Genomic DNA, 22283 nt, shown 5'->3' on the forward strand with positions numbered 1-22283 from the left:
TTGTACTCGAACACAATCAGTGACCTCATGGCCCACATACCCCCCACTCTACCATTACTATCAAGCCAGGGGATCAACCCTGGTTCAATGAAAGTGCAGGAGGACATGCTAGGAACAGCACCAGGCATACCTAAAAATGAAGTGTCAACCTGGTGAAGATATAACACAGGACCATTTGCATGCCAAACAGCTTAAGCAGCAAGTGATAGACAGAGCTAAACGATCCAACAACCAATGGATCAGATCTAAACTCCGCAGTACTGCCACATCCAGTCGTGAATGGCAGTGGACAATTAAGCAACTCACTGGAGGAGTGGGGTCCACAAATATCCCCATTCTCAATGATGGAGGAGCCCAGTACATCAGTGCAAAATTTAAGGCTGAAGCATTTGCTACAAGCTTCAGTCAGAAGTGCCGAGTGGGTGATCCACCTCGGCCTCCTCCGGAGGTCCCCAGCATCACACATGCCAGTCTTCAGCCAATTCGATTCACTCCTCATGATATCAAGAAATGGCTGAGGGCATTGGATATTGCAAAGGCTATGGGCCCTGACAACATTCCAGCAATAGTACTGAAGACTTGTGCTCAAGTGCTTGCCACGCCCATAGCCAAGTTATTTCAGTACAGCTACAACTCTGGCATCTACCCGGCTATATGGAAAACTGCCCAGGTATGTCCTGTACACAAAAAGCAGGACAAATCCAACACAGCCAATTACCGTCCCATCAGTCTACCCTTGATCACCAGTAAAGTAATGGAAGGGGTCATCAACAGTGCTATCAAGCAGCACTTGCTTAGCAATAACCTGCTCACTGACGCCCAGTTTCGGTTCCACCAGGACCACTCAGCTCCTGACCTCATTACAGCCTTGGTTCAAACATAGACAAAAGAGCTGAACTCCTGAGGTGAGGTGAGAGTGACTGCCCTTGACATCAAGGCAGCATTTGGCCGAGTGTGGCATCAAGAAGCCTTAGCAAAAGTGGAGTCAATGGGAATCAGGAGGAAAACTCTCCATTGGTTGGAGTCATACCTAGCACAAAGGAAGATGGATGTGGTTGTTGGAGGTCAATTATCTCAACTCCAGGACATCACTGCAGGAGATCCTCAGGGTAGTGCCCTAGGCCCAACCATCTTCAGCTGCTTCATTAATGACCTTCCTTCCATCATAAGGTCAGAAGTGAGGATGATCGCTAATAATTGCACAATGTTCAGCACCATTTGTGACTCCTCAGATACTGAAGCAGTCCATGCCCAAATGCAGCAAGACCTGGACAGTATCCAGACTTGGGCTGACAAGTGGCAAGTAACATTCTTGCCACACAAGTGCCAGGCAATGACCATCTCCAACAAAAGAGAATCTAACCATTGTCCGTCCCCTGATGTTCAATGGCATTAAGATCACTGAATCCCCCACTATCAACACCTTGGGGTTACTATTGTGCAGAAACTGAACTAGACTAGCCATATAAATACTGTGGCTACAAGAACAGGTCAGAGACTAGGAATCATGCGACAATTAACTCACCTCCTGACTCCCCAAAGCCTGTCCACTATCTACAAGGCACTAGTGAAGAGTGTGATGGAATACTCCCACTTGCCTGAATGAGTGCAGCTCCAACAACAAGAAGCTTTACACCATCCAGGACAAAGCAGCCAGCTTGATTGGCACCGCATCGACAAGCATTCACTCACTCCGCCACCGACGAACAGTGGGAACAACGTGTACCGTCTACACGATACCCTGCAGGAACTCACCATAGCTCCTTCGACAGTACCTTCCAAACCCATAACCACTACCATCTAGAAGGGCAAGGGCAGCAGATAGATGGAAACACCACCACCTGGAAGTTCCCCTCTAAGCCACTCACCATTTTGACTTGGAAATATATTGCCATTCCTTCATTGTTGCTGGGTCAAAATCCTAGAACTCCCTTCCTAACAGCACTGTGGGTGTACCTACACCACATGGACTGCAGCAGTTTAGGAAGGCAGCTCACTACCACCTTCTCAAGGGCAATTATGGATGGGCAATACATGCTGGCCCAGCCAGCACAGCGCACATCCCATGAATGAACAAAAGAAAACCTTGGCCGAGAGAGGAATACCCAGCCATGATCTAATCAGGTTACACCTGGAATACACTAGGTATGACCATATTTGGGTCACTTGGCAGTTGGAGAGAAAGAGAGAGTCAAGTGATAAGCCAACTCTTTGTGTTTAAGCACCTGTTTTTTTCTTCAAACCAGAACAAGCAACAGAGATGCTGAAGGAGCAAGACCCTGAGTGTGTTCCCTCTCATTCTCTCTATTGCAAGCCTTGAACCCTGTCTGCTGATTTTGAGTATCCAGCTGCGGCAGGCAGAGGTTTTGAAAAAGAACTCTACCCAGCACTGCTGTCTCTGGAAGAGCAGATAAATTGTCCATCTGCATCTTTAAACCACTGCTCACCGAAAGCAGCAGGACTGCCAAGTTCAGCCTGAAGCCACCCAATTCACCAACCTTCAAAAGCAGTAAGACCCCTTTAATTTTACTTGACTTTACATTGCTTAATCTATCCTCCCAATCTGTAATCTAGTTGCGTGTGTGAAGTTTGTGTGTGTGAAAGTCAGAGCGTTTTTTTTTTCCTTTGACAGGGTTAAGTATAATAAAGATTACCCTCTTTTTAAAAAACCCAAGAAAACCTGTCTGATCATGTCTTTTATGGCCATAGCATGTAAACAGTTAAATACTCATGGAATTGGCAAGTATATCCTTTTTAGAAAAAAACCTGTTGCAGTCAAATGATGAATGGAAAAAGAGGAGAGCCATTTTATCCCTTCTCCCTCTACTTTTCTCGTGTTGCATCTTCTTATAATTGTGCTTTTCAACATGCATAATCTGATTGATTAGATACATCTACTTGCCCTTTCTCGCACTATCACTGGATGTGCTCCTAAAGCCTCCTTCCCCCCTTCTGTTTACATCAGAAACCCCAGCATGACCTCTGTTTCAGAGAATTATTGTTTCAGAATTTGCTCTTTTGCTCATGTGGAAGACTTGTCCCCATCTATCCCTTATTTTCCATTCAATTTGCAAGTTGGAATCTTTGAGACAAATTGTTACATTCTGAGATCTAGGATCAATCAACCTGGAATCAAGTTGCTCATCTCGTGAGTAAAGAGCAAATTATTTGGGTGCCATCCTTATAGAGGCATCTTAACAATATCCCTGATCTATAAGCAAAGCATTATTTTGTACTATTCCAAGACTCAGTTCACAAGTTTAGAGGTAATGAAACTTATTTGCTCTGGTTAATTTACACAGATTTATACTTAGACTATTAGAAGAGCAGGTAAAAATATGTGATTTGGAACTTTCTCTCTGTATAAAGTATTTTTCTCTTCAGGAAACATACATGGTTTTGACATGTGGAGGCATGTGGGGAGGACCCATCTGAAAAACACTTTCAAGCTAAAAAGCTATTGCACTTTCAGTTCGCAATATTGGTGAGTATTCTCCTCATAGAGATGATCAGAAGACAGTGGTCAGGCAGGGGATGTCCAGCCCCCAAGTAACCACCTTTGCATTGTTGCCATTTCTGCCACCCCTTTGTAATCCTGGACAATAATTGTTTGCAGGCTCAGTTGGAATATCAAAGATGGCCAAGGTATTTTGCTAGAATCTGTGCAAGTTTTGACAATAAAATAACAAGAAGAATAAAAAGAGAAAGAAAATGAAAGAAGGAACCAACTTGCATTTATGTAGCACTTTACATGATCTCAGGACATCCTAAAGGACTTCACAGACGAAGTAATTTTGAAGTCAACCCCCAACCTCTTCCTCCCCCAACCTCTTCTCCCCCACGACCTGCTCTCCCACACCGATCTCTGAACACTCCCAACAATCCCCCATGACCTCTTCCCCCCCTGACCTCTCCCCACCCCCCCACCCACTGACCTTTTCCCCCCCACAACCCCCGACCTCTGGACACCCCGGACCTCTGGACCCCCCCAAATCCTATCTACTTACAGTAGACACTTACCTTAGCCTGGCCTGTCAGTTTCCCTGGCCCTTTATATTTACATGCTCCGTGACAGCAAGTAAAAAAGGGGGCGTGGCCTTCTTGAATGCACTGGACCGAGACTCCACTGGGGCCTGTGAGGATTCTTTCGATGCAGGCCCCAAGCAGAAATGACAATGCAGTTTTCAAGACCAGGCAAGTGTGCATTTATTTCTACTAACTCCTGCAGGCCAGCACTTTCCGACGTTAGTCGGAATCTATGGCCCCTTTAACACAGATAAGTTAAACAGCTTATTCCAAGTCTATTGCTCTCTCCAGATGTTGCTAAACCAGCTTAGTTTTTCCAGCATTTTCTGTTTTTATTTCAGATTTCCAGCATCCGCAGTATTTTGCTTTTATTAAAAGCTACCACAATTTTAGTAGAGTAGCACAAGCATTTTGCAGCAGCATTGAAATGACACAATCCACTTGCTTATTTTGGTTTTGTTTAGGATCTGATTTTATTAGCTACTCGCATTTTTCCATAAGGTCTTTCACGAGCTGAGAAAGCAAACATATGATGTGCTCTCAACAGGCTGGTGTGAAGGGCATAAGGGGTGGCATGGAACGGGTCAAGTGGGTTTACTTTCCTTGTCCCTGTGGCGACAGCATTCAGTCTCCATTAATGTTTCTTTGAGATCATGCAGTTGAGACTATAAGCTCACGGTTTGAGGAATGGGTGTCCTATCATTCCTATATTATGGTGCCATTATAGTTAACAATGAACCACTGCCATACATATGTCCTAAGTTGCCTTCTCCTATATTCTTGGTTTAAGTTGTGCTGTTGAATAAGAAAGTAGACTGTGAAACCAAGAAGCTAGAAAAGGTGAGAACTGTTTTATTAATACTTGGATCCAGACCCTTTTGCTTAATAATCAGTAACAAATCTACATTTGTGTACACACTGAGATTGCTTATTACATGTCAGTGGTACTTTTACATCAATTACAACAAGTTAGTATATCAATGGAAATTCTAACACAAATACTTTGTTACAAAGGTCCATCAGGATCTTTCTGTTCATTTCATGGTTATTTCACTGTGATTTATGTCACTGTGCTCGTAATTAAATGAAAAAGCTTGCTAACCATTTTCTTAAAGGTGAGATGTAATTGCGTGGTTCTCCCTTAAACTAATAGGAACTAACTCCTCCCAAATTAGCCAAATAAGCTCAGAGTAACCACCACACTATAACCTCTCCTGCAAGTTACTGAATACACACCCTCCCCACAGAAAATTATAAATTCAATGAGGAATCACAGCATGAGAATTCCTCCAAAGAATTACTGAGCTCCAGGAATAGTGATTGCAATTTAAGATCACCCTCTCCACGCACTCCACCACACCCCCCCCAACCTCCACTCCCCCAGCTGCCAAAGTGGCCAAGCTCCAGGAGCTCTGTATAAACTGCAGTATTTTCCATCTAAACTATAAATTCTTAAACAAAAATAAACTAAACCAGATAAATCTGCTCTGGCCAAGCAAAGAATTAATAAAAAAATAAAGCATTATAAGCACAAAGATGAAAAGTGGTTATGACAGGAAGCAACCTACCTAATCTAGTCTAAAGCAACCACAACAATGTCATCTGAACACAGTTCAATGGATTGCTGGTAATGGTGATTCAAGTTAACTGACTGCATTTGGGGACAGGGAGCAGGTATAATAAGCTTCAAATAGACTTGAATCAAATTGTTTGACTTGTAATTACCAATTCCACTACAGGATATCAGTGAAGTCTTTAATGTCTGAGAGACCTTGACCATGGTTGGAGAATTCTGACCAGGCCATTTTCTCACTCATACGGCAAGATTTTAACTCACTTTTTTAACATGCATAAATTTGAAACCAGGTCCCCAGACTTTAGTCACCAGTTCTACAGTGGTGAGTTACGTGGAAAATAACAGGCAACTAATGTGGTATTGGATACAGAATAGCAGAAAGATGATGTTTTAATGTACTGAAGGAGTTCAGGATATGTGATGAACTGCAAGATACAAACTGAAGTGATTTATGTGGAATGCTGTTGCCAATCCTTTATGTTTTAAGACATGATCTTTATGATTTTTCCTTCAATTTAAAATGCTTTTCAGCTTTACTATTCACTTACAGAATGGCCACTTCAATTGCAACAAGAGATTGGAAAATACATTTATGTATTTAATACGCAATGATTTTTGCTTAGTGAGGGAAATCAATACTAGGAAAAAGGATATTTTTTTCCTTTTTAAACCAAATGCCTGCATTAAGTACTCCAACAGTTGGTGCATTATAAACAACACAGAGTAGAGTTCCTTTTACCAATAAAACACTTTTTCCCAGCCACAGTACATCATGAACAGCTTATGCTGTTTTTCTGAGTGAGATTGCCAATTTAGTGATGATTGTAAGAAAGCTTTTTCTATTTTTTTTGCTGTGGGACCCATGCCTCCTTCATCCTGTTCCAAACTCTTTTCACTTAAGACTCCTACAAGTGTTAACTAAAAACAAAAAGTTGGTTTAAAATGCTCAAATAATACAATGCAACTGAAAGCCAAATAACACACTTATTGTTTTCTATCTCATTGCACTATAGTGTTATTGGGAACGGCTAGCCACTGTGGTGTAGGCACTTTCCACATGTCTCATGTTTCCACTTGGTAAGGGAAGCATTACATCTCTGATTTATAGACTATTACAAATGAATCAGCAACATTACAGTTTATGGCTGATTGGTTTCTTGACTGGTTTCTTCAGGATCTGTTTGCCAGTGTCCTGTTTGGCATTCAACTTTCCTCTCTCCTTGTTCTGTTCCTTCTGCAGGATCTGCTTCATGAGTATTGCTTCTCTCTTGCTCTCTTTTTTCACTTGCCGAAGGGAGCGCTTAATCCTCTTCACCTTCTCACGCAGGTGATTGTTGGCCTTTTCAAGAGATCTCACTTTCTGGGAGAGCTTTCGCACACGCTCTTCCTCCTCATAAAGTGCCTTCTGCACGGTTGAGCACAGGAGCTGAAGGAAACATTGGAGACATCTATTAATATGCATGACACTGAGGTTTCTGGTTTCTTTTACAGTGGTTCTGAATAGGATGTCCATGTAAAATGACTACAAAGTAGATATCTACTTGATATAAAAACCGTGAGATTTAAAGCACTAGATTTTTACATTAGCAATATCCCTTTAAAATAAATTGGTCACCATTGGACTTAAAATATCACCAGTTGAAACATTTTGATAATGTTGTTTAGAACGATTTGTATTTTTTTTTTGATCAGCCAGGCATTTGACTTGTGTGGCAGTTCAGCATTATGTTTAAGAATCTCCAAACCATGCTAATTGGGAATGTATACAGTACATGCAAACTTTCTGCTTGATGAATACAGAGTGCACACTCTCTCTCCATGGACATATCCAATTTACCCAAATCCAAAGAGCTTAAAGCATTTTAGGAGATCCAAGGCTTAGTGTGCAAGGGTAATGCTAGACTTTACTCAGCTAAAATTGCTTAGCTTACAAGCATAAAATACTGGCAAGCTTCCTACTGCAAGTCCAGTTAGGACCACCTCTTCTGACAGTGTTATCTGGAGCCAAACAGGAAGGATCCCAGGCCCCAGAGAGAGGACTACGCCACCATTGGCTGGTCAATAATTAATGGTGCCTGGAGTATTGCAGGCTTTACTGCTTAAAGTATTGGATTACTGACTCTAAGATTGCTGGTTCCAAATTACCATCACTGGGTATATCATTTTACAGTGCTGTCAGCTCCAAGGAGATTCTGCTCACATATTCACTTATGTAACTAACATTAATGAGTATGAACTAAAGTTCTGCAAAATTCGATTCTGTGGCACCTGTAGTTTTGGTGCTACAGCTGCCACTTTGGTACCAAAATGGCATCTGCGTTTTGTGCACACACTCGTGGCACAACCCATGCCGGCTGTCTTTTTGAGGAGGTCAGTAGCATGGGTGTTAGGAGCGTGCATCGGAAGTATCTTGACTAGGCAGTCAGCCTGTAACGCTGATTTGATGCCAACGCTACCCATTTTGGACCTCAGTGCTCCAGCTAACACCGTCTCTTAACATGCACAACTAGACATGTGTTCAGCGAGAGTAAGGACCCTCCCCACGAACTGCACATAAAGAAATCATCAACCATTAGGGTAGTTGCTGATTAATTTCTACTGATTCTATTTGAGTTTGTAGAAGTGCTTGATGGTTTGCAGAGCTGTTTAAAGTTGGTGAAGTCAACATGCAATGATGATGTATGTGCAAAATCCCTTGGTTCTGACTTCAATGGTTCTGGTCAGATCATTTGCTCTTAGTCATGGGTGCAATAGTTACCATCCCCCTTAATCTGCAACATGAGAGGGAGAATGAACAGAGACTGCACAGCAGATTACAAGCATCATGCAAATGGAAGGAAAAGAGAGGGAGAAGAGCTCACTGAAGGAGGCTTGATCCACCCACGGTCTTCTGGAAGCATTTCTCTTATTTCAACCTAAGCCAGGAGCAGTGTGTGGGCCGCATCTGTTTTATGAAGGAGTTGCTCATAGAAATCTGGAACCAGGCCTGCAGCCTCAGAGCAGGGCATGGATGGTGCTGCCAGTGACTGTGAAGGTGACTATGGCCCTGAATTTCATTGCTTCAGGATCCTTCCAGGCTTGAGCAGGCAACATCTGTAAACATCTCCCAGTTTGCTGTCCACTACTGTATAAGGGAGGTTACTGACACTCTTTATCCCAAATGATGTGAGTACATTGCCTTCTCTCTAAGAAAAACAGGATTGGCATCCACATGGCTTTGTTAGGATATGGAATCTCCGAGGCGCAGGATGCCATTGATGGCATACACAGGGCTTTGCAGGTGCTGAATCTGAATCTGAATGCAGAGATGTATTTCAACTGCAAAGGCTTCCACTCCCTGAATGTGAAATTGGTGTGTGACCATGCTCGGGACATCATGGAGGTGAATGTCCACAATCATAACAGCAGTCATGATGCATTTATTCTGCTCCAATCTGCTGTTTCCTTATTAATTGAGCCATCAAGCTGAACCAGAGGGTGGCTGCTTGGGGTAAGGGAATGCACAAGGATGAATAATTGACTTTTGTATGGAATATTGGATGGTTAATTTGATAACGTTGGTTTGGAATGGTTGCTGTGATGATCAGTGACAGAGGAAAGATTGTTATAGAATGGAAATTTGAGGTTGTCTTGGGTTGTCCACATCTCTCATGATTCTGCTAAACAAGCCAACCACATGTGGCCTGCATATGTACTTTGAGAGCCATGTTACCACATGAAACATCATGGTGCACATCATTAGGGTGCTTGAGCAATGGTTTTGCTGCCTAGAAATTCCACTATTCTATAAGATCCCTGCAGTACTGGTCAGATCATGTGTCCCGATCCATCATCCAGCATAATGCCATCATGAGAGCACAGTTTTTGCCACCAGGGGTATGGTAAGCAGCAGGAGGAGTAGGCAAAGGAGGAAGAGGAGAATGAAGGGGAAGAGCAAGAGGAATGGAGGAAATAGCTAATACATCCCCTCTCTTGGCCAAACTGTCTGTGACCAGCTCATGCAACTATAATTCTACTGAACACAACCCCAAATTCCCATTCTATAACAATCTTTCCTCTGTCACTGATCATCACAGCAACCATTCCAAACCAACTTTATCAAATTAACCATCCAATATTCCATACAAAAGTCAATTATTCATCCTTGTGCATTCCCTTAATGCCTATCCTGGTGTTCCTATGCAGTGCTATCACAGTGACTGCAGGATGGCTGGCGGAAGACTGCTGACTTTCAGTGGGGGAGACAACAGATGGGCTTGCAGGATGCCCTTGAGTAACTCTGGGCTCAGAAGGCCTGGATTTGGACTGCACCACCTTAGCATGGGTGGCAACATAGAAACATAGAAACTAGGAGCAGGAGTAGGCCATTTGGCCCTTCGAGCCTGTTCTGCATTCATTATGATCAGGCTGATCATCCAACTCAATAGTCTGCTCCCACTTTCTCCCCATATCCTTTGATCCCTTTCGCCCCAAGAGCTATATCTAACCCCTTCCTGAAAACATACAATGTTTTGGCTTCAACTACTTTTTGTGGTAGCGAATTCCACAGGCTCACCACTCTCTGGGTGAAGAAATTTCTCCTCATCTCAGTCCTAAATGGTCTACCCCGTATCCTCAGACTGTGACCCCTGGTTCTGGTCTCTCCCACCATTGGGAACATCCTTCCTGCATCTACCCTGTCTAGTCCTGTTAGAATTTTATAGGTTTCTATGAGATCCTCCCTTATTCTTCTGAACTCCAGTGAATATAATCCGAACCGACTCAATCTCTCCTCATATGTCAGTCCTGCAATTCCAGGAATCAGTCTGGTAAACCTTCACTGCAATCCCTCTGTGGCAAGAACATCCTTCCTCAGATAAGGAGACCAAAACTGCACACAATATTCCAGGTGTGATCTCACTAAGGCCCTGTATAATTGCAACAAGACATCCCTGCTCCTGTACTCAAATCCTCTCACTATGAAGGCCAACATACCATTTGCCTTCTTTACCGCCTGCTGCACCTGCATGCTTACATTCAGTGACTGGGTGTGAGAGGACACCCAGGTCTTGTTGCACATTCCCCTCTCTCAATTTATAGCCATTCAGATAATAATCTACCTTCCTGTTTTTGCTACCAAAGTGGATAACCTCACATTTATCCACATTATACTGCATCTGCCGGGCATTTGCCCACTCACTCAGCTTGTCCAAATCACACTAAAGCATCTCTGTATCCTCCTCACAGCTCACTCTCCCACCCAGCTTTGTGTCATCTGCCAATTTGGAGATATTACATTTAGTTCCCTCATCTAAATCATTAATATATATATTGTGAATAGCTGGGGTCCCAGCACCGATCCCTGCAGTACCCCACTAGTCACTGCCTGCCATTCGGGAAAAGACCCTTTTATTCCTACTCTTTGTTCAGACCCGTTTATTCCTACTCTTCCAACACTCTGGGTTGGCTGGCTGACAGGCAACAGCAAGGGCATTAGCAGAGTGGCAGTGGTGGGTGGACAAATGTTATTATCTTGAGAGAGAGGGTAGCAGTTCAAACCTCCATGGAGCCACTGCCAGTCCCTCAGGGCAGCTCCTCAGAAAACCTAGTAACTTTTTGGAGGGCAGATTGCTGGACTGCAATGAGAACCTGCAAGCCCTTTGGAACACTGATATTCACAGCCAGTCTGAGCCTCCATAGCAACAAGCTGAGATTTCATGTTCTCAGTCTGAGTTTCCAATACAGCCCTCAGATGTTGGCCACTTCATTCTTGTACTGCCATGGAAAATGAGACATCAGCCATTAGACACTGCATTATGATTAGGTCCACAAGTACTGTCATAGGATTGACTACAACGTCCATGCTGGAAAGAGTGGGCTCCAAGCTCTGTACACAGTCCTGTGCCAAGTTGGTGCCAGACTTTTCCATGCTCCTTGACAGTGATAGCAAGCTTCTTGGCAGGCCATCAATGCACCAAGCACATCATTGTGCATACCCATCAAAGTCTTCTTCTGAGTCCTGAATAGCAGAAACCATGTGCAACTTCAATCTCTGACAAGGTGGCACCTGTGCTACCCCTTCCCCAACCCTGGGTACAGGCTAGTCATGCCCAGTGACTCACCAGTGATCAGATCTTGTCTCTAAGCTACCCTCTAACATTCACGCCGTGTTGGTGGCTGGAAGAGTGAGATTAAATCACGATGTTTCTTCATCATCAGTCTCCTGCTCTTCCTGCATTTCAGACCATGACAGCAATGATCGATCAGGTGGCAATACTTGGGTATTTGAAAAGAAAAAGGCACTAGGGTAGAGTTGTGGTGCAGGGTGGTGGGCAAAAAGCAAGAGTTGCATGTTTATACCATTTGCAGTTTGTAAATCAGAAAAAAATTGTGGGATGAGGGGGAAGTGGTACGTGAGGAGGATGATTAGGTAAGAACATACACTAATCTTCACTGGTTTCAGACCCACAGCTGACAAAACAATCATGGCCATTGCAATACTGGCAAACACCATCTTCTCCATGGATGCGAGGGAATGCAGCCGTGCCCATCCCCTGTCGATTAGATGCTGCTGCCAGCGGTTATGTGCCACCTTGTTCTGTAAGTCAGAAGGTATCACAGTGCATTGCAATATGTTGGGTGAAGTGGCTGCCATGGTTCCATAGCTGGCAGTGTGCACAAGCTGCAGTATGTGGGTGTGAGGCTTGCAGTAGTGCTCAGTGTCTGGAGGTGTGGTAAAACAATCAATGTAAGGTAGTAGCCTTGCTTGATGGAGCATGTTGTTAAGTGTGTGAAGAGGACAAGTGAATGGAGCAATGCGCGAGGCTATTGATTGATTTGTAAGGATGTGGCATTTGAAGATGCATTTGCTGACCTTGACCACTCGTGTAAGATCATTAAACTTCTTCCTGCACTGTGTCCAGGTCCTTGGGCTACACTTGTATTGAGCTGCACAGCTATCTGCTCCTCTTGCGTTCTGACAGTTTGTCTGGAAGGCTTGTTGACTCACCATGGGAAGAGGAGCCCTCTCTCCTGTCCAACTTCTGCACTAAGGCATTCAGTGCTGCATCAGAGAACCTTGGAGTGCCCTGTAGCAGCATTTTCAATCATCTTCCTACGCAGACTATCTTCCAGAAACAGTTCAAGCACCTGATCCCCTCTAAGAGCTGCGTTCTGGTTTTAAGTAATGCAGGCTGTCTTTAAGTGGTGCTAGCGTCGCACAAATTTGGGCCCCCTGTTGAGGCATGCAGCCACTCAGTAGCACATTTAGAGCTGGGCTACATGCCACTATCATAATTAGCAGGCAGCACCCAATTTGCATGCTGCCTGTGTTGCTTTGAATGGACATGGGTTGATCATGCAATGCAATCCTATTTGCAAGGGCAATTGAATTATCCAATTTTATATATAATCTCCCTCTAACACCATAGTAACTGGTTCTATTCTTCCCTATTACACCAAGTGATTTGCAGCACTCCTAGTATTACTTTGATTGACTCAGTTCTTTTCTTCTTGCATGGACAATTTAGTTCTCCCCGCCCACCCACCATACTATATCAAATCATTAACCCGTCATTTTACAATAATTGAAACAGAAACTGAAAATGCTGGAATTGCTCAGCAGGTTATGGCAGCATTTGTGGAGAGAATCAGTGTTAATATTTCAGGTCGATGATGCTGCCATAACCTGCTGAGCATTTCTAGCAGCTTCAGTTTTTATTTTAGGTTTCCAGCATCCACAGTATTCTGCTTTTCGATAATACAATTGATTCAGTGCCCCATATTACAGTAATTCATTAAATTCCCATATTACTGGTACATGATCCTATATTACAATTAACCCCTGTGTTACAATCAATGATTCAATCCCCCTACATTACAATGGTTGACTGTCCCCATATTACAATTCCATCCCCCTATATTTACAATGGCTGATTTAATTCCTCAATATTTACAGATTTACTCCCATATATTTATAATGAATTATTCAATCACTCCAACCTCCCCATATTACAAATATCAATTCAGCTCCTTATCATCAGAAACAAAGTTGTAGCTGCTTTGTGTTTCAAAGATAGTTGGTAGTTTTGATGGAGTCTCTGGAACTGTGATTAATTTATCACCATTTATGTATATGAAATTGTGTTCTATGCTTAAATAAATACGTAGTCTTAAGTAGGATGTGATGAATCGCCATTCTATAGTCAAACACAGATAAAATCAAAGACAAATGTTTCCTCTTAAAAACTGTTGATCCTTATCAGACATGAAAACATTCTGTTGGAACTGCATAGGGTCTCTATACTGCAGCCAAAATAAATATGATTGACATTTTCCCTTTTCTGAGCCTTTCTAAAATGCAGACAATTACCGCAGACTCTGGATAATGCTGTTTACACAGCTATATATTCCTGGCTTCTGGACTGTATTCTCTGTACAGGTGTGTCCCTTGGTTCTGAACTGTGCTCTCCACAAAGAAATATTCCTGAGTTCAGACTATGGTCTCCACAGAATTTGTTGCTGAGTTCTGGATTACACTTTCTGTGAATTGGTTTGTTTGCTGGAATCTAGACTATGATTTCAGCAGTCATTCCTACATTTTACATTGTGGAAAATACTCTCTAGGCCCCTAACATCAATTATGAGCATAATGTTTCATAAAATACTATTTTAAAGTACATAAATTTTGGTTTGGGAGAGTGAAACAACCTTCACTCTTAAAGTTTTAATAGTTTTGCCATCTTTTGGAATACTCTTAGGAAGAAACTTGGCCTCTGGAAACTCTGGTAGTATTCGATCTTCGCGGTGATGCTAGTAAAACTTATTACATGAATGCTATCAGGTTCACATGGGAAATGTTAACAAATACATCACAAATTAATATGTTGCTATGTATGCATGTGGATTTTATTATTTGATGGGATGTAGGTGTTACTGACAAGGCCAGCATTTGTTGCCCATCCTTAATTGCCCCTTGAACTGAATGGCTTTCAATGCCATTTCAGAGCGCAATCACATTGCTGTGGGTCTGGAGTCACATGCAAGCCAGACCAGGTAAGGATGGCAGATTTCCATCCCTAAAGGTTTTTTTTTAAAACAACAATCAATGATAGCTTTCAATTCCAGATTTTATTAATTAAATTTAAATTCTACCTGCTGCCTTAGTGAGATTTGAACCCATGGACTCAGAGTGACAGCCTAGGTCTCTGAATTACTAGGCCAGTAACATTACCACTACACCATTGCCTCCCTATATTCATTATGTCCCCACATCACCCCCACTGGGAGCAGGCTGGGTGTAAAATTGGGTGGGATGGCAGGAGGTGCTGTGCCCATTGCCTTGCCACCTCCGCTGGTATTTTACCATCAGTGAGGCAGGTGGCAGGTGGCTTGTCTGCCCTTAGCCCAACTGAGGCTCTTAAGTGGCCAATTAATGACCACTTGAGGGTTTCTTCCCGCCACCACCGGTATCTTACCAACAGCAGGTAGGCACTGCCACCTGGGGAGGCTACCCAGTAAAACCTGGTAGCGTCTCTGCGGGATTTGGGTGGGGGTGGGGGGGTCCCAATTGATAAAGCGCCTTGTGACACAGAGGGGCTCCCTCCAGTGGCAAGGGCTGCCTCCGCTGGACGAGGCCTCGCTCCTGTTGTGATCTGCCCCCTCCCCTCTTGCCAGGGGCTGCCTGATTGGCCACAATGATCCCCAGCCCCACTTACCTGCACTCTGGGCCTCCTCAATAGCTGCTGCTCTGGGCCAGTCCGCAGTCCCAAAAGTGGTCACTGCTGCTGGTGACGCCGTTGGGACCAAAGAGCTGCAGGCCCTCGGATTAGCAGGCAGTCCTTGGGGGTGAGACTCCCTGGGGGTGAGACATCCTGCCTTAGAGGGGTGGAAACAACGTAAGATTGAGTCTTGAATTCCAGAATGGCTGAGGCGGGTTTGCCCCTGACTTTCCAGACAGTGGGTGGAAGCATCACCTCCATGTAAAATCCCAACAGCATATCTAATGCCTGTTTTGCTTATCATATCTATCTATACATAAACTGTTTTCTGTGTAACAATTTAAAAAAAAACTTATATTTATATAGCGCTTCAGGATATCCCAAAGTAATTACAGCTAAACGAGTACTTTTGAAGTGTAGCCACTATTATAAAACAGCGAATTGGCTGTCAATCAGCATAGACTGACAAAGGGCAGTCAACAAATGGCCAGATTCCAACAAATTCCATCATCTGTTTTTAGTCTTGGTTAAGGAATAAATATTAACCGTTACGCTGGGAAGAAAACTTCCTAGTCTTCTTTATATATCATGTATATAGAATAGTATTGCACAGAAGGAGGCCATTTAGTCTATCAAATCGGCAGCAACTTTTTCAACAAGCAATCCAGGTGGTTGCACTCCTGTGATCTTTCCCCGTACCTGTAGAGTTTTTTCTCTTTCATTATTTATCCAATACCCTATGATTGAATCTGTTTCCATTACCTAGCCAGGCAATCCTTTCCACATTCTAATCACTCATTGTGACCATTTAGCCATTCAAAACAGTTGCCCTTTATTTATTCTACATATACCCTTCATGCTTTAAAACACGTCTAGAAAATTGCTTCTTTACCTCCTTTGCTTCAAGGAGTACAATGCCAAATCAACTTTTTACAATGGTTCTGCATTACTTCCTGGCTTTTGTACTCTATGGCTCTCTAAAGCCCAAGATACCTTAAGCTTTATTAGCCTGTCATACCACCTTCAAATATTTATGTACAAACATCCCAATCTCTCTGCTCCTGCATCCCCTTTAAAATGGGACCATTTAGCACATATTGTCTCCACTCATTATCTATGCTTGGCCGAGAACCCAGAAATCCATTTGCCTGCTAAAAGTGGGAAGTTATCAGTGCGTGTACGTTTTTTAAAAGCTTGTTTTCACACATCCCGCTGTCCCTTTAGGGTCAATTGCTTCTATACAATCTTTCGTGAGTGAATGGGTCTGGAGAAGTCACGATAAAAGCAAAATACTGTGGATGCTGGAAATCTGAAACAAAAACAGAAAACGCTGGAAAATCTCAGCAGGTCTGGCAGCATCTGTGGAGAGAGAAACAGAGTTAACGTTTCGAGTCTGTATGACTCTTCTTAGAGCCACAGATGCTGCCAGACCTGCTGAGTTTTTCCAGCATTTTCTGTTTTTGTTTGTGATGGAGAAGTCATGGCTGGGCATGAGGGCATGAGGGGCCATAGAATTAGTTTGGGGGAATTTGTTTGGCAAGGGGGAATACCTTGGCATGGAGGGCACAAGGGGCCATAGGGGTGGATGGGGGCATACTTTGGCATGGGGGCATGAAAGGTCATAGGGGATGGATGGGGGGCATGCGGCAGCATAGATGGGGCATGGGGAGTGTGTGGGGTGAAGTAGTGTGAGGGGTGGGACTGGAGGGTGTTTCTGTTTTTATTATAACTGGGACAAAGTCCTGCGGCCCAGCTCCGCACTCGGCAATTCCTATGGCTGCCTCCAAGCTTTTTCCTGGGTCGACTGGCCCGACAGCAGCTCGTATCCGACCCCCACAACGAAAATCCTGCCCTTGAGGGCACTTTTTCACGAGGTGGGCGGGCTGAGCCAGGAATTTTCCCAACTCCCATTACCTGCCTTGAGAATGAAAATCCAGCCCATTATGTCAATTTAAAAATATTGATTGATTTTTTGACTCCTTCCCCCACAATCTTCAGGGACCCAGGCTCCAACCACAGCCTGAATCCCGCTGGTGAGCCCCACGTATCATTCAGGAGGTCAATGCTCTGATTCAGGGGAAGCGTACTTAGGGTGGACAGAGATTCCATCCGAGACAGGGCCTTCCTGAATCCATTCAGGCACCACCAATTCCTGGCATTTGCAAAGTACCAGTCCGTTTCTCCTGACAGACTTGGAGTAGAGAAGGCCGGAAGGCCCAGGCATTTTCAAGGCAGAAATAAATCAAAGGTCACTTCATTTACCAGGGCCAACTTTGCTCCTGCGTACAATGGATGGATGGTAGGTGGGGCTCCCGAACAGTTGACAGGCAGGTGAAGAGGCCAAGCAGCCTTTGCATTTTTTTGGAAACCTCATCCATGGGCAGGATGATGTTTCCAAAAGCAAATAATAATAAATTAAAAGCTTTGAAATTTAATTCATAACATGCGACAGAGGCACATGAGGACTCATGTTTTTTTACATTTTAATTTTCTTCATTTTCTTTTTTAAAAACACTTCATCTCCCTGAGGCAGCTCCGTGCCTCAGGGGGATTATGCAGTGCTCACTCAAGCTCGGCCCGCTCGCCCTCTATTGGCCCACAAGTGTGAAATCGTGGTCCGGTCCTGATCGCAGCGGACGTCAGCTTCCCATCTGCCCCCACTCACCATCGCCAAGATCACTCGCCAACGGCAAAATTCTGCCCTATGTCTGTGAATGTGTAGGAGCGAGAGAGTGTTCCTGTGCATGTGTGTATCTGAGAGTGTGTGTGTGTCTGTGAATGTGAGTGTGTGGGAATGAGTGTGTGTCTGTGAATGTGTGGAAGTGAGTGAGCCTATGAGTGTGTGTGGGAGCAAGGGAGTGTGCCTGTGAGTGTGTGGGGGATTGAGAGTGAGTGACTGAGCATGTGGGGGGGGTGGAGGGAGTGAGAGTGAGTGACTGAGTGTATGGGGGGGAGGGAGAGTGAGTGACTGAGTGCATGGGGGGAGTGAGAGTGAGTGACTGAGCGTGTGGGGGGAGTGAGAGTGAGTGACTGAGCGTGTGGGGGGAGTGAGAGTGAGTGACTGAGAGTGTGGGGGGAGTGAGAGTGAGTGACTGAGCATGTGGGGGGAGTGAGTGACTGAGCGTATGGGGGGAGTGGGAGTGAGTGACTGAGCGGGTGGGGGGAGTGAGAGTGAGTGACTGAGTGTATTGGGGGGAGTGGGAGTGAGTGACTGAGCGTATGGGGGGGAGTGGGAGTGAGTGACTGAGTGTATGGGGGGGAGTGGGAGTGAGTGACTGAGTGTATGGGGGGGAGTGGGAGTGAGTGACTGAGAGTGTGGGGGGAGTGAGAGTGAGTGACTGAGCATGTGGGGGGAGTGAGTGACTGAGCGTATGGGGGGAGTGGGAGTGAGTGACTGAGCGGGTGGGGGGAGTGAGAGTGAGTGACTGAGTGTATTGGGGGGAGTGGGAGTGAGTGACTGAGTGTATGGGGGGAGTGAGAGTGAGTGACTGAGCATGTGGGGGGAGTGAGTGACTGAGCGTATGGGGGGAGTGAGAGTGAGTGACTGAGCATGTGGGGGGAGTGAGTGACTGAGCGTATGGGGGGAGTGGGAGTGAGTGACTGAGCGTATGGGGGGGAGTGGGAGTGAGTGACTGAGCGTGTGGGGGGAGTGAGAGTGAGTGACTGAGCGTATGGGGGGAGTGAGAGTGAGTGACTGAGCCTGTGGGGGGAGTGAGAGTGAGTGACTGAGTGTATGGGGGGGAGTGGGAGTGAGTGACTGAGAGTGTGGGGGGAGTGAGAGTGAGTGACTGAGCATGTGGGGGGAGTGAGTGACTGAGCGTATGGGGGGAGTGGGAGTGAGTGACTGAGCGGGTGGGGGGAGTGAGAGTGAGTGACTGAGTGTATTGGGGGGAGTGGGAGTGAGTGACTGAGCCTGTGGGGGGAGTGAGAGTGAGTGACTGAGCGTATGGGGGGGAGTGAGAGTGAGTGACTGAGTGTATGGGGGGGAGTGGGAGTGAGTGACTGAGCCTGTGTGAGGAGTGAGAGTGAGTGACTGAGCGTATGGGGGAGTGAGAGTGAGTGACTGAGCGTATGGGGGGGAGTGAGAGTGAGTGACTGAGTGTGCGGGGGAGTGAGAGTGAGTGACTGAGTGTGTGGGGGGAGTGAGAGTGAGTAACTGAGTGTGTGGGGGAGGGCGAGTGAGTGACTGAGTGTGTGGGGGGAGTGAGAGTGAGTAACTGAGTGTGTGGGGGAGGGCGAGTGAGTGACTGAGTGTGTGGGGGGAGTGAGAGTGAGTGACTGAGTGTGTGGGGGAGTGAGAGTGAGTAACTGAGTGTGTGGGGGAGGGCGAGTGAGTGACTGAGTGTGTGGGGGGAGTGAGAGTGGGTGACTGAGTGTGTGGGGGTAGTGAGAGTGAGTGACTGAGCATGTGGGGGGAGTGAGAGTGAGTGACTGAGTGTGTGGGGGGAGTGAGAGTGAGTAACTGAGTGTGTGGGGGAGGGCGAGTGAGTGACTGAGTGTGTGGGGGGAGTGAGAGTGAGTAACTGAGTGTGTGGGGGAGGGCGAGTGAGTGACTGAGTGTGTGGGGGAGTGAGAGTGAGTAACTGAGTGTGTGGGGGAGTGAGAGTGAGTAACTGAGTGTGTGGGGGGAGTGAGAGTGAGTGACTGAGCGTGTGGGGGAGTGAGAGTGAGTGACTGAGTGTGTGGGGGAGGGCGAGTGAGTGACTGAGTGTGTGGGGGAGTGAGAGTGAGTGACTGAGTGTGTGGGGGGAGTGAGAGTGAGTAACTGAGTGTGTGGGGGAGGGCGAGTGAGTGACTGAGTGTGTGGGGGAGTGAGAGTGAGTAACTGAGTGTGTGGGGGAGGGCGAGTGAGTGACTGAGTGTGTGGGGGGAGTGCGAGAGACTGAGTGGCTGGAATTGTGTGATGTAAGTGTTTCTAACCCTTCTTCCTCAAGGAACACCATTGAGCGAAGGTAGCTCATTAGCATTGATATCCTAGCGGCATTTGTATCTCCGCAGTGGTAGTGGCAGACGAAAAGACATGTATGGGATGAGGAGATCCCCCGGTGTGTCCACATCTCAGTTGCAGCAGTGTTTGCACCACTGAATGGCGGCAAAGGCTTCAAGTCTTAACATATCACGGGCACGTGTCCCACGCCTTCCTGTCTCCATGGCGTGATCACACTCATACAGACCCTGAGAGCCTCCTGAGGTACCTGGGCCTCTGGATCTTCATCTTCTGATAAGCTCTCATCCTCCTCTCATTCATCCTCTGGCAAGGGGTCCCCTCTTTGCATTGCCAGATTGTGAAGGGCGCATCACACTGTGATGATGTGGGAAACCCTGTCGGGAGTGTATTGTAGAGAGCCACCTGAGTGGTCCAAACATCTGAAACGCAACTTCAGAAGCCCTATGGTCTGCTCTATAAGGGAGCGAGTGGAGCTGTGAGCAGGGTTGTACCTCTCCTCGGAATGACTCTGAAGGTGAATAACTGGTGTCATCAGCCAGCATTGCAATGGGTGCCCCTTATTCCCAGGCAGCCATCCCTGCAGACTTAATGACCCCTTGAAAATCTCAGGCACCTGGGAGTGACTCAGGATGTAGAAGTCATGGCAACTCCCAAGGGACTATGCACAAACGTGTGCAGTATGTTCTTCTTGTGATCACCCACCAGTTGTACATTGATGGAATGATAGCCCTTGTGGTTAACAAGCATTAGCCATGGAGCCTGATTAGCCACATGGGAACAGTCTATTGCACCCTGGGCTCTTGGAAAGCCTGAGATGGTGGTGAAGCCAGGGAATCTTGCAGCCTGGCTATCTTCGTCCACAGCAAACCTGACCTAATGATGGGCCTTTCTGTAAAGGGCATCTGAGACCTCCTTTATGCCTCGATGTGTTGCGGACTGAGAGATGCCACACAGGTCCCCTATTGATCATTGGAAAGAACCAGAGAGCAAGGAATTGAGCGTAGAGGTCACCTTCACAGCCACTAGCAGGGAGTACCCTCCAACTCCACGTGGTGTCAGGTCTTTGTGAAGAATGTGACATATGTGATGTACCAGAGTTTGGGACAAGCACAGACGTGCACAGCATTGCCTCTCACTCATTTGTAAATAGGAGCCTCTTGGACGATAAATCCTAGGCCTGGTGAGTCGCCCCTGTTGTCTGGGTCTCTCCTCCTGACCCTCCCGTTCATGCTGGATTTGCGATTTTTTTCCTGCTCTGGATTCTCTGCTCCCACCCACCACAAAACCTGCTGCGGGTGGGATGGGAATATTCCGCCCAGTGTGTGGGCTGGAGTGCAAGAGACTGAGTGACTGAGTGTGTGGGGGTGAGTGTGGGTCAGCCTTGCATCCAGTTTCAGGTTTCTCACTCACTCTCAGCACCACACACCAACACAAACACGCACACCCATTCACAGTGGGTGAGAGTAAGTGAGTGAGCACCCTGAGACCGGGAGTTAGCTGGACACACACTCTGACCCTCTCATGCTCTGGTCACTTTTATTAATTACTCTTTTTTTTAACTTAACAATTTATTGCTATGATATTGCTATACTTTTGCTCAACAATTGTTTCTTTCCTTAAACCTCAACTTTTTTTTTGAAATTCAGTTTATTGTTTTGCCAAACCTTAGCTTTCTGAATATTGCTCATTGGCCCTTGAGTGAGAAAAATATGCAAATATACCCCACCCATCCCCCAAGCGAAGAGGTTGGACAAACCTGCCTTAAAGGGAAGGATTGGAACGTACGGAAGGGAAACGGAGCAACAAATTGAAGTGGCAAAGAAATACAAAGGACCCATCAAGCAGCAAGGCGTTGAACTAAGGGAGCCATTAAGGCTTAAAAATCTCAAAAATAATGATAAAATGTCATTGCCAGAAATACTTCCAGCTTGACCTATCTGTAGCTTATAATCCTTTTATGTAGCACTCTAAATGGCAGCCTCCTTTCCTGTATGACCCACGATTGGTGGATGGATTGAGGAAAAAGCAGTGACTC

At 45.6% G+C, this 22283-nt stretch overlaps 1 protein-coding gene across 1 annotated transcript in view; it reads right to left on the reverse strand.

Moving 5' to 3' along the window:
• Positions 1–4858: 4858 nt before the first annotated feature.
• LOC121280518 (coiled-coil domain-containing protein 3-like) overlaps positions 4859–22283 on the reverse strand; it is a 33199-nt gene continuing 15774 nt past the window's right edge. The window contains exon 3 of the mRNA XM_041192599.1: positions 4859–7028. Within this exon, the coding sequence (XP_041048533.1) occupies positions 6735–7028 (294 nt within the window). The 3' untranslated portion in view covers positions 4859–6734. The remainder of the gene's footprint in view (positions 7029–22283) is intronic.

The sequence above is a fragment of the Carcharodon carcharias genome, chromosome 7 (assembly GCF_017639515.1).
Source record: "Carcharodon carcharias isolate sCarCar2 chromosome 7, sCarCar2.pri, whole genome shotgun sequence".
In the NCBI taxonomy this organism is placed as follows: Eukaryota; Metazoa; Chordata; class Chondrichthyes; order Lamniformes; family Lamnidae; genus Carcharodon; species Carcharodon carcharias.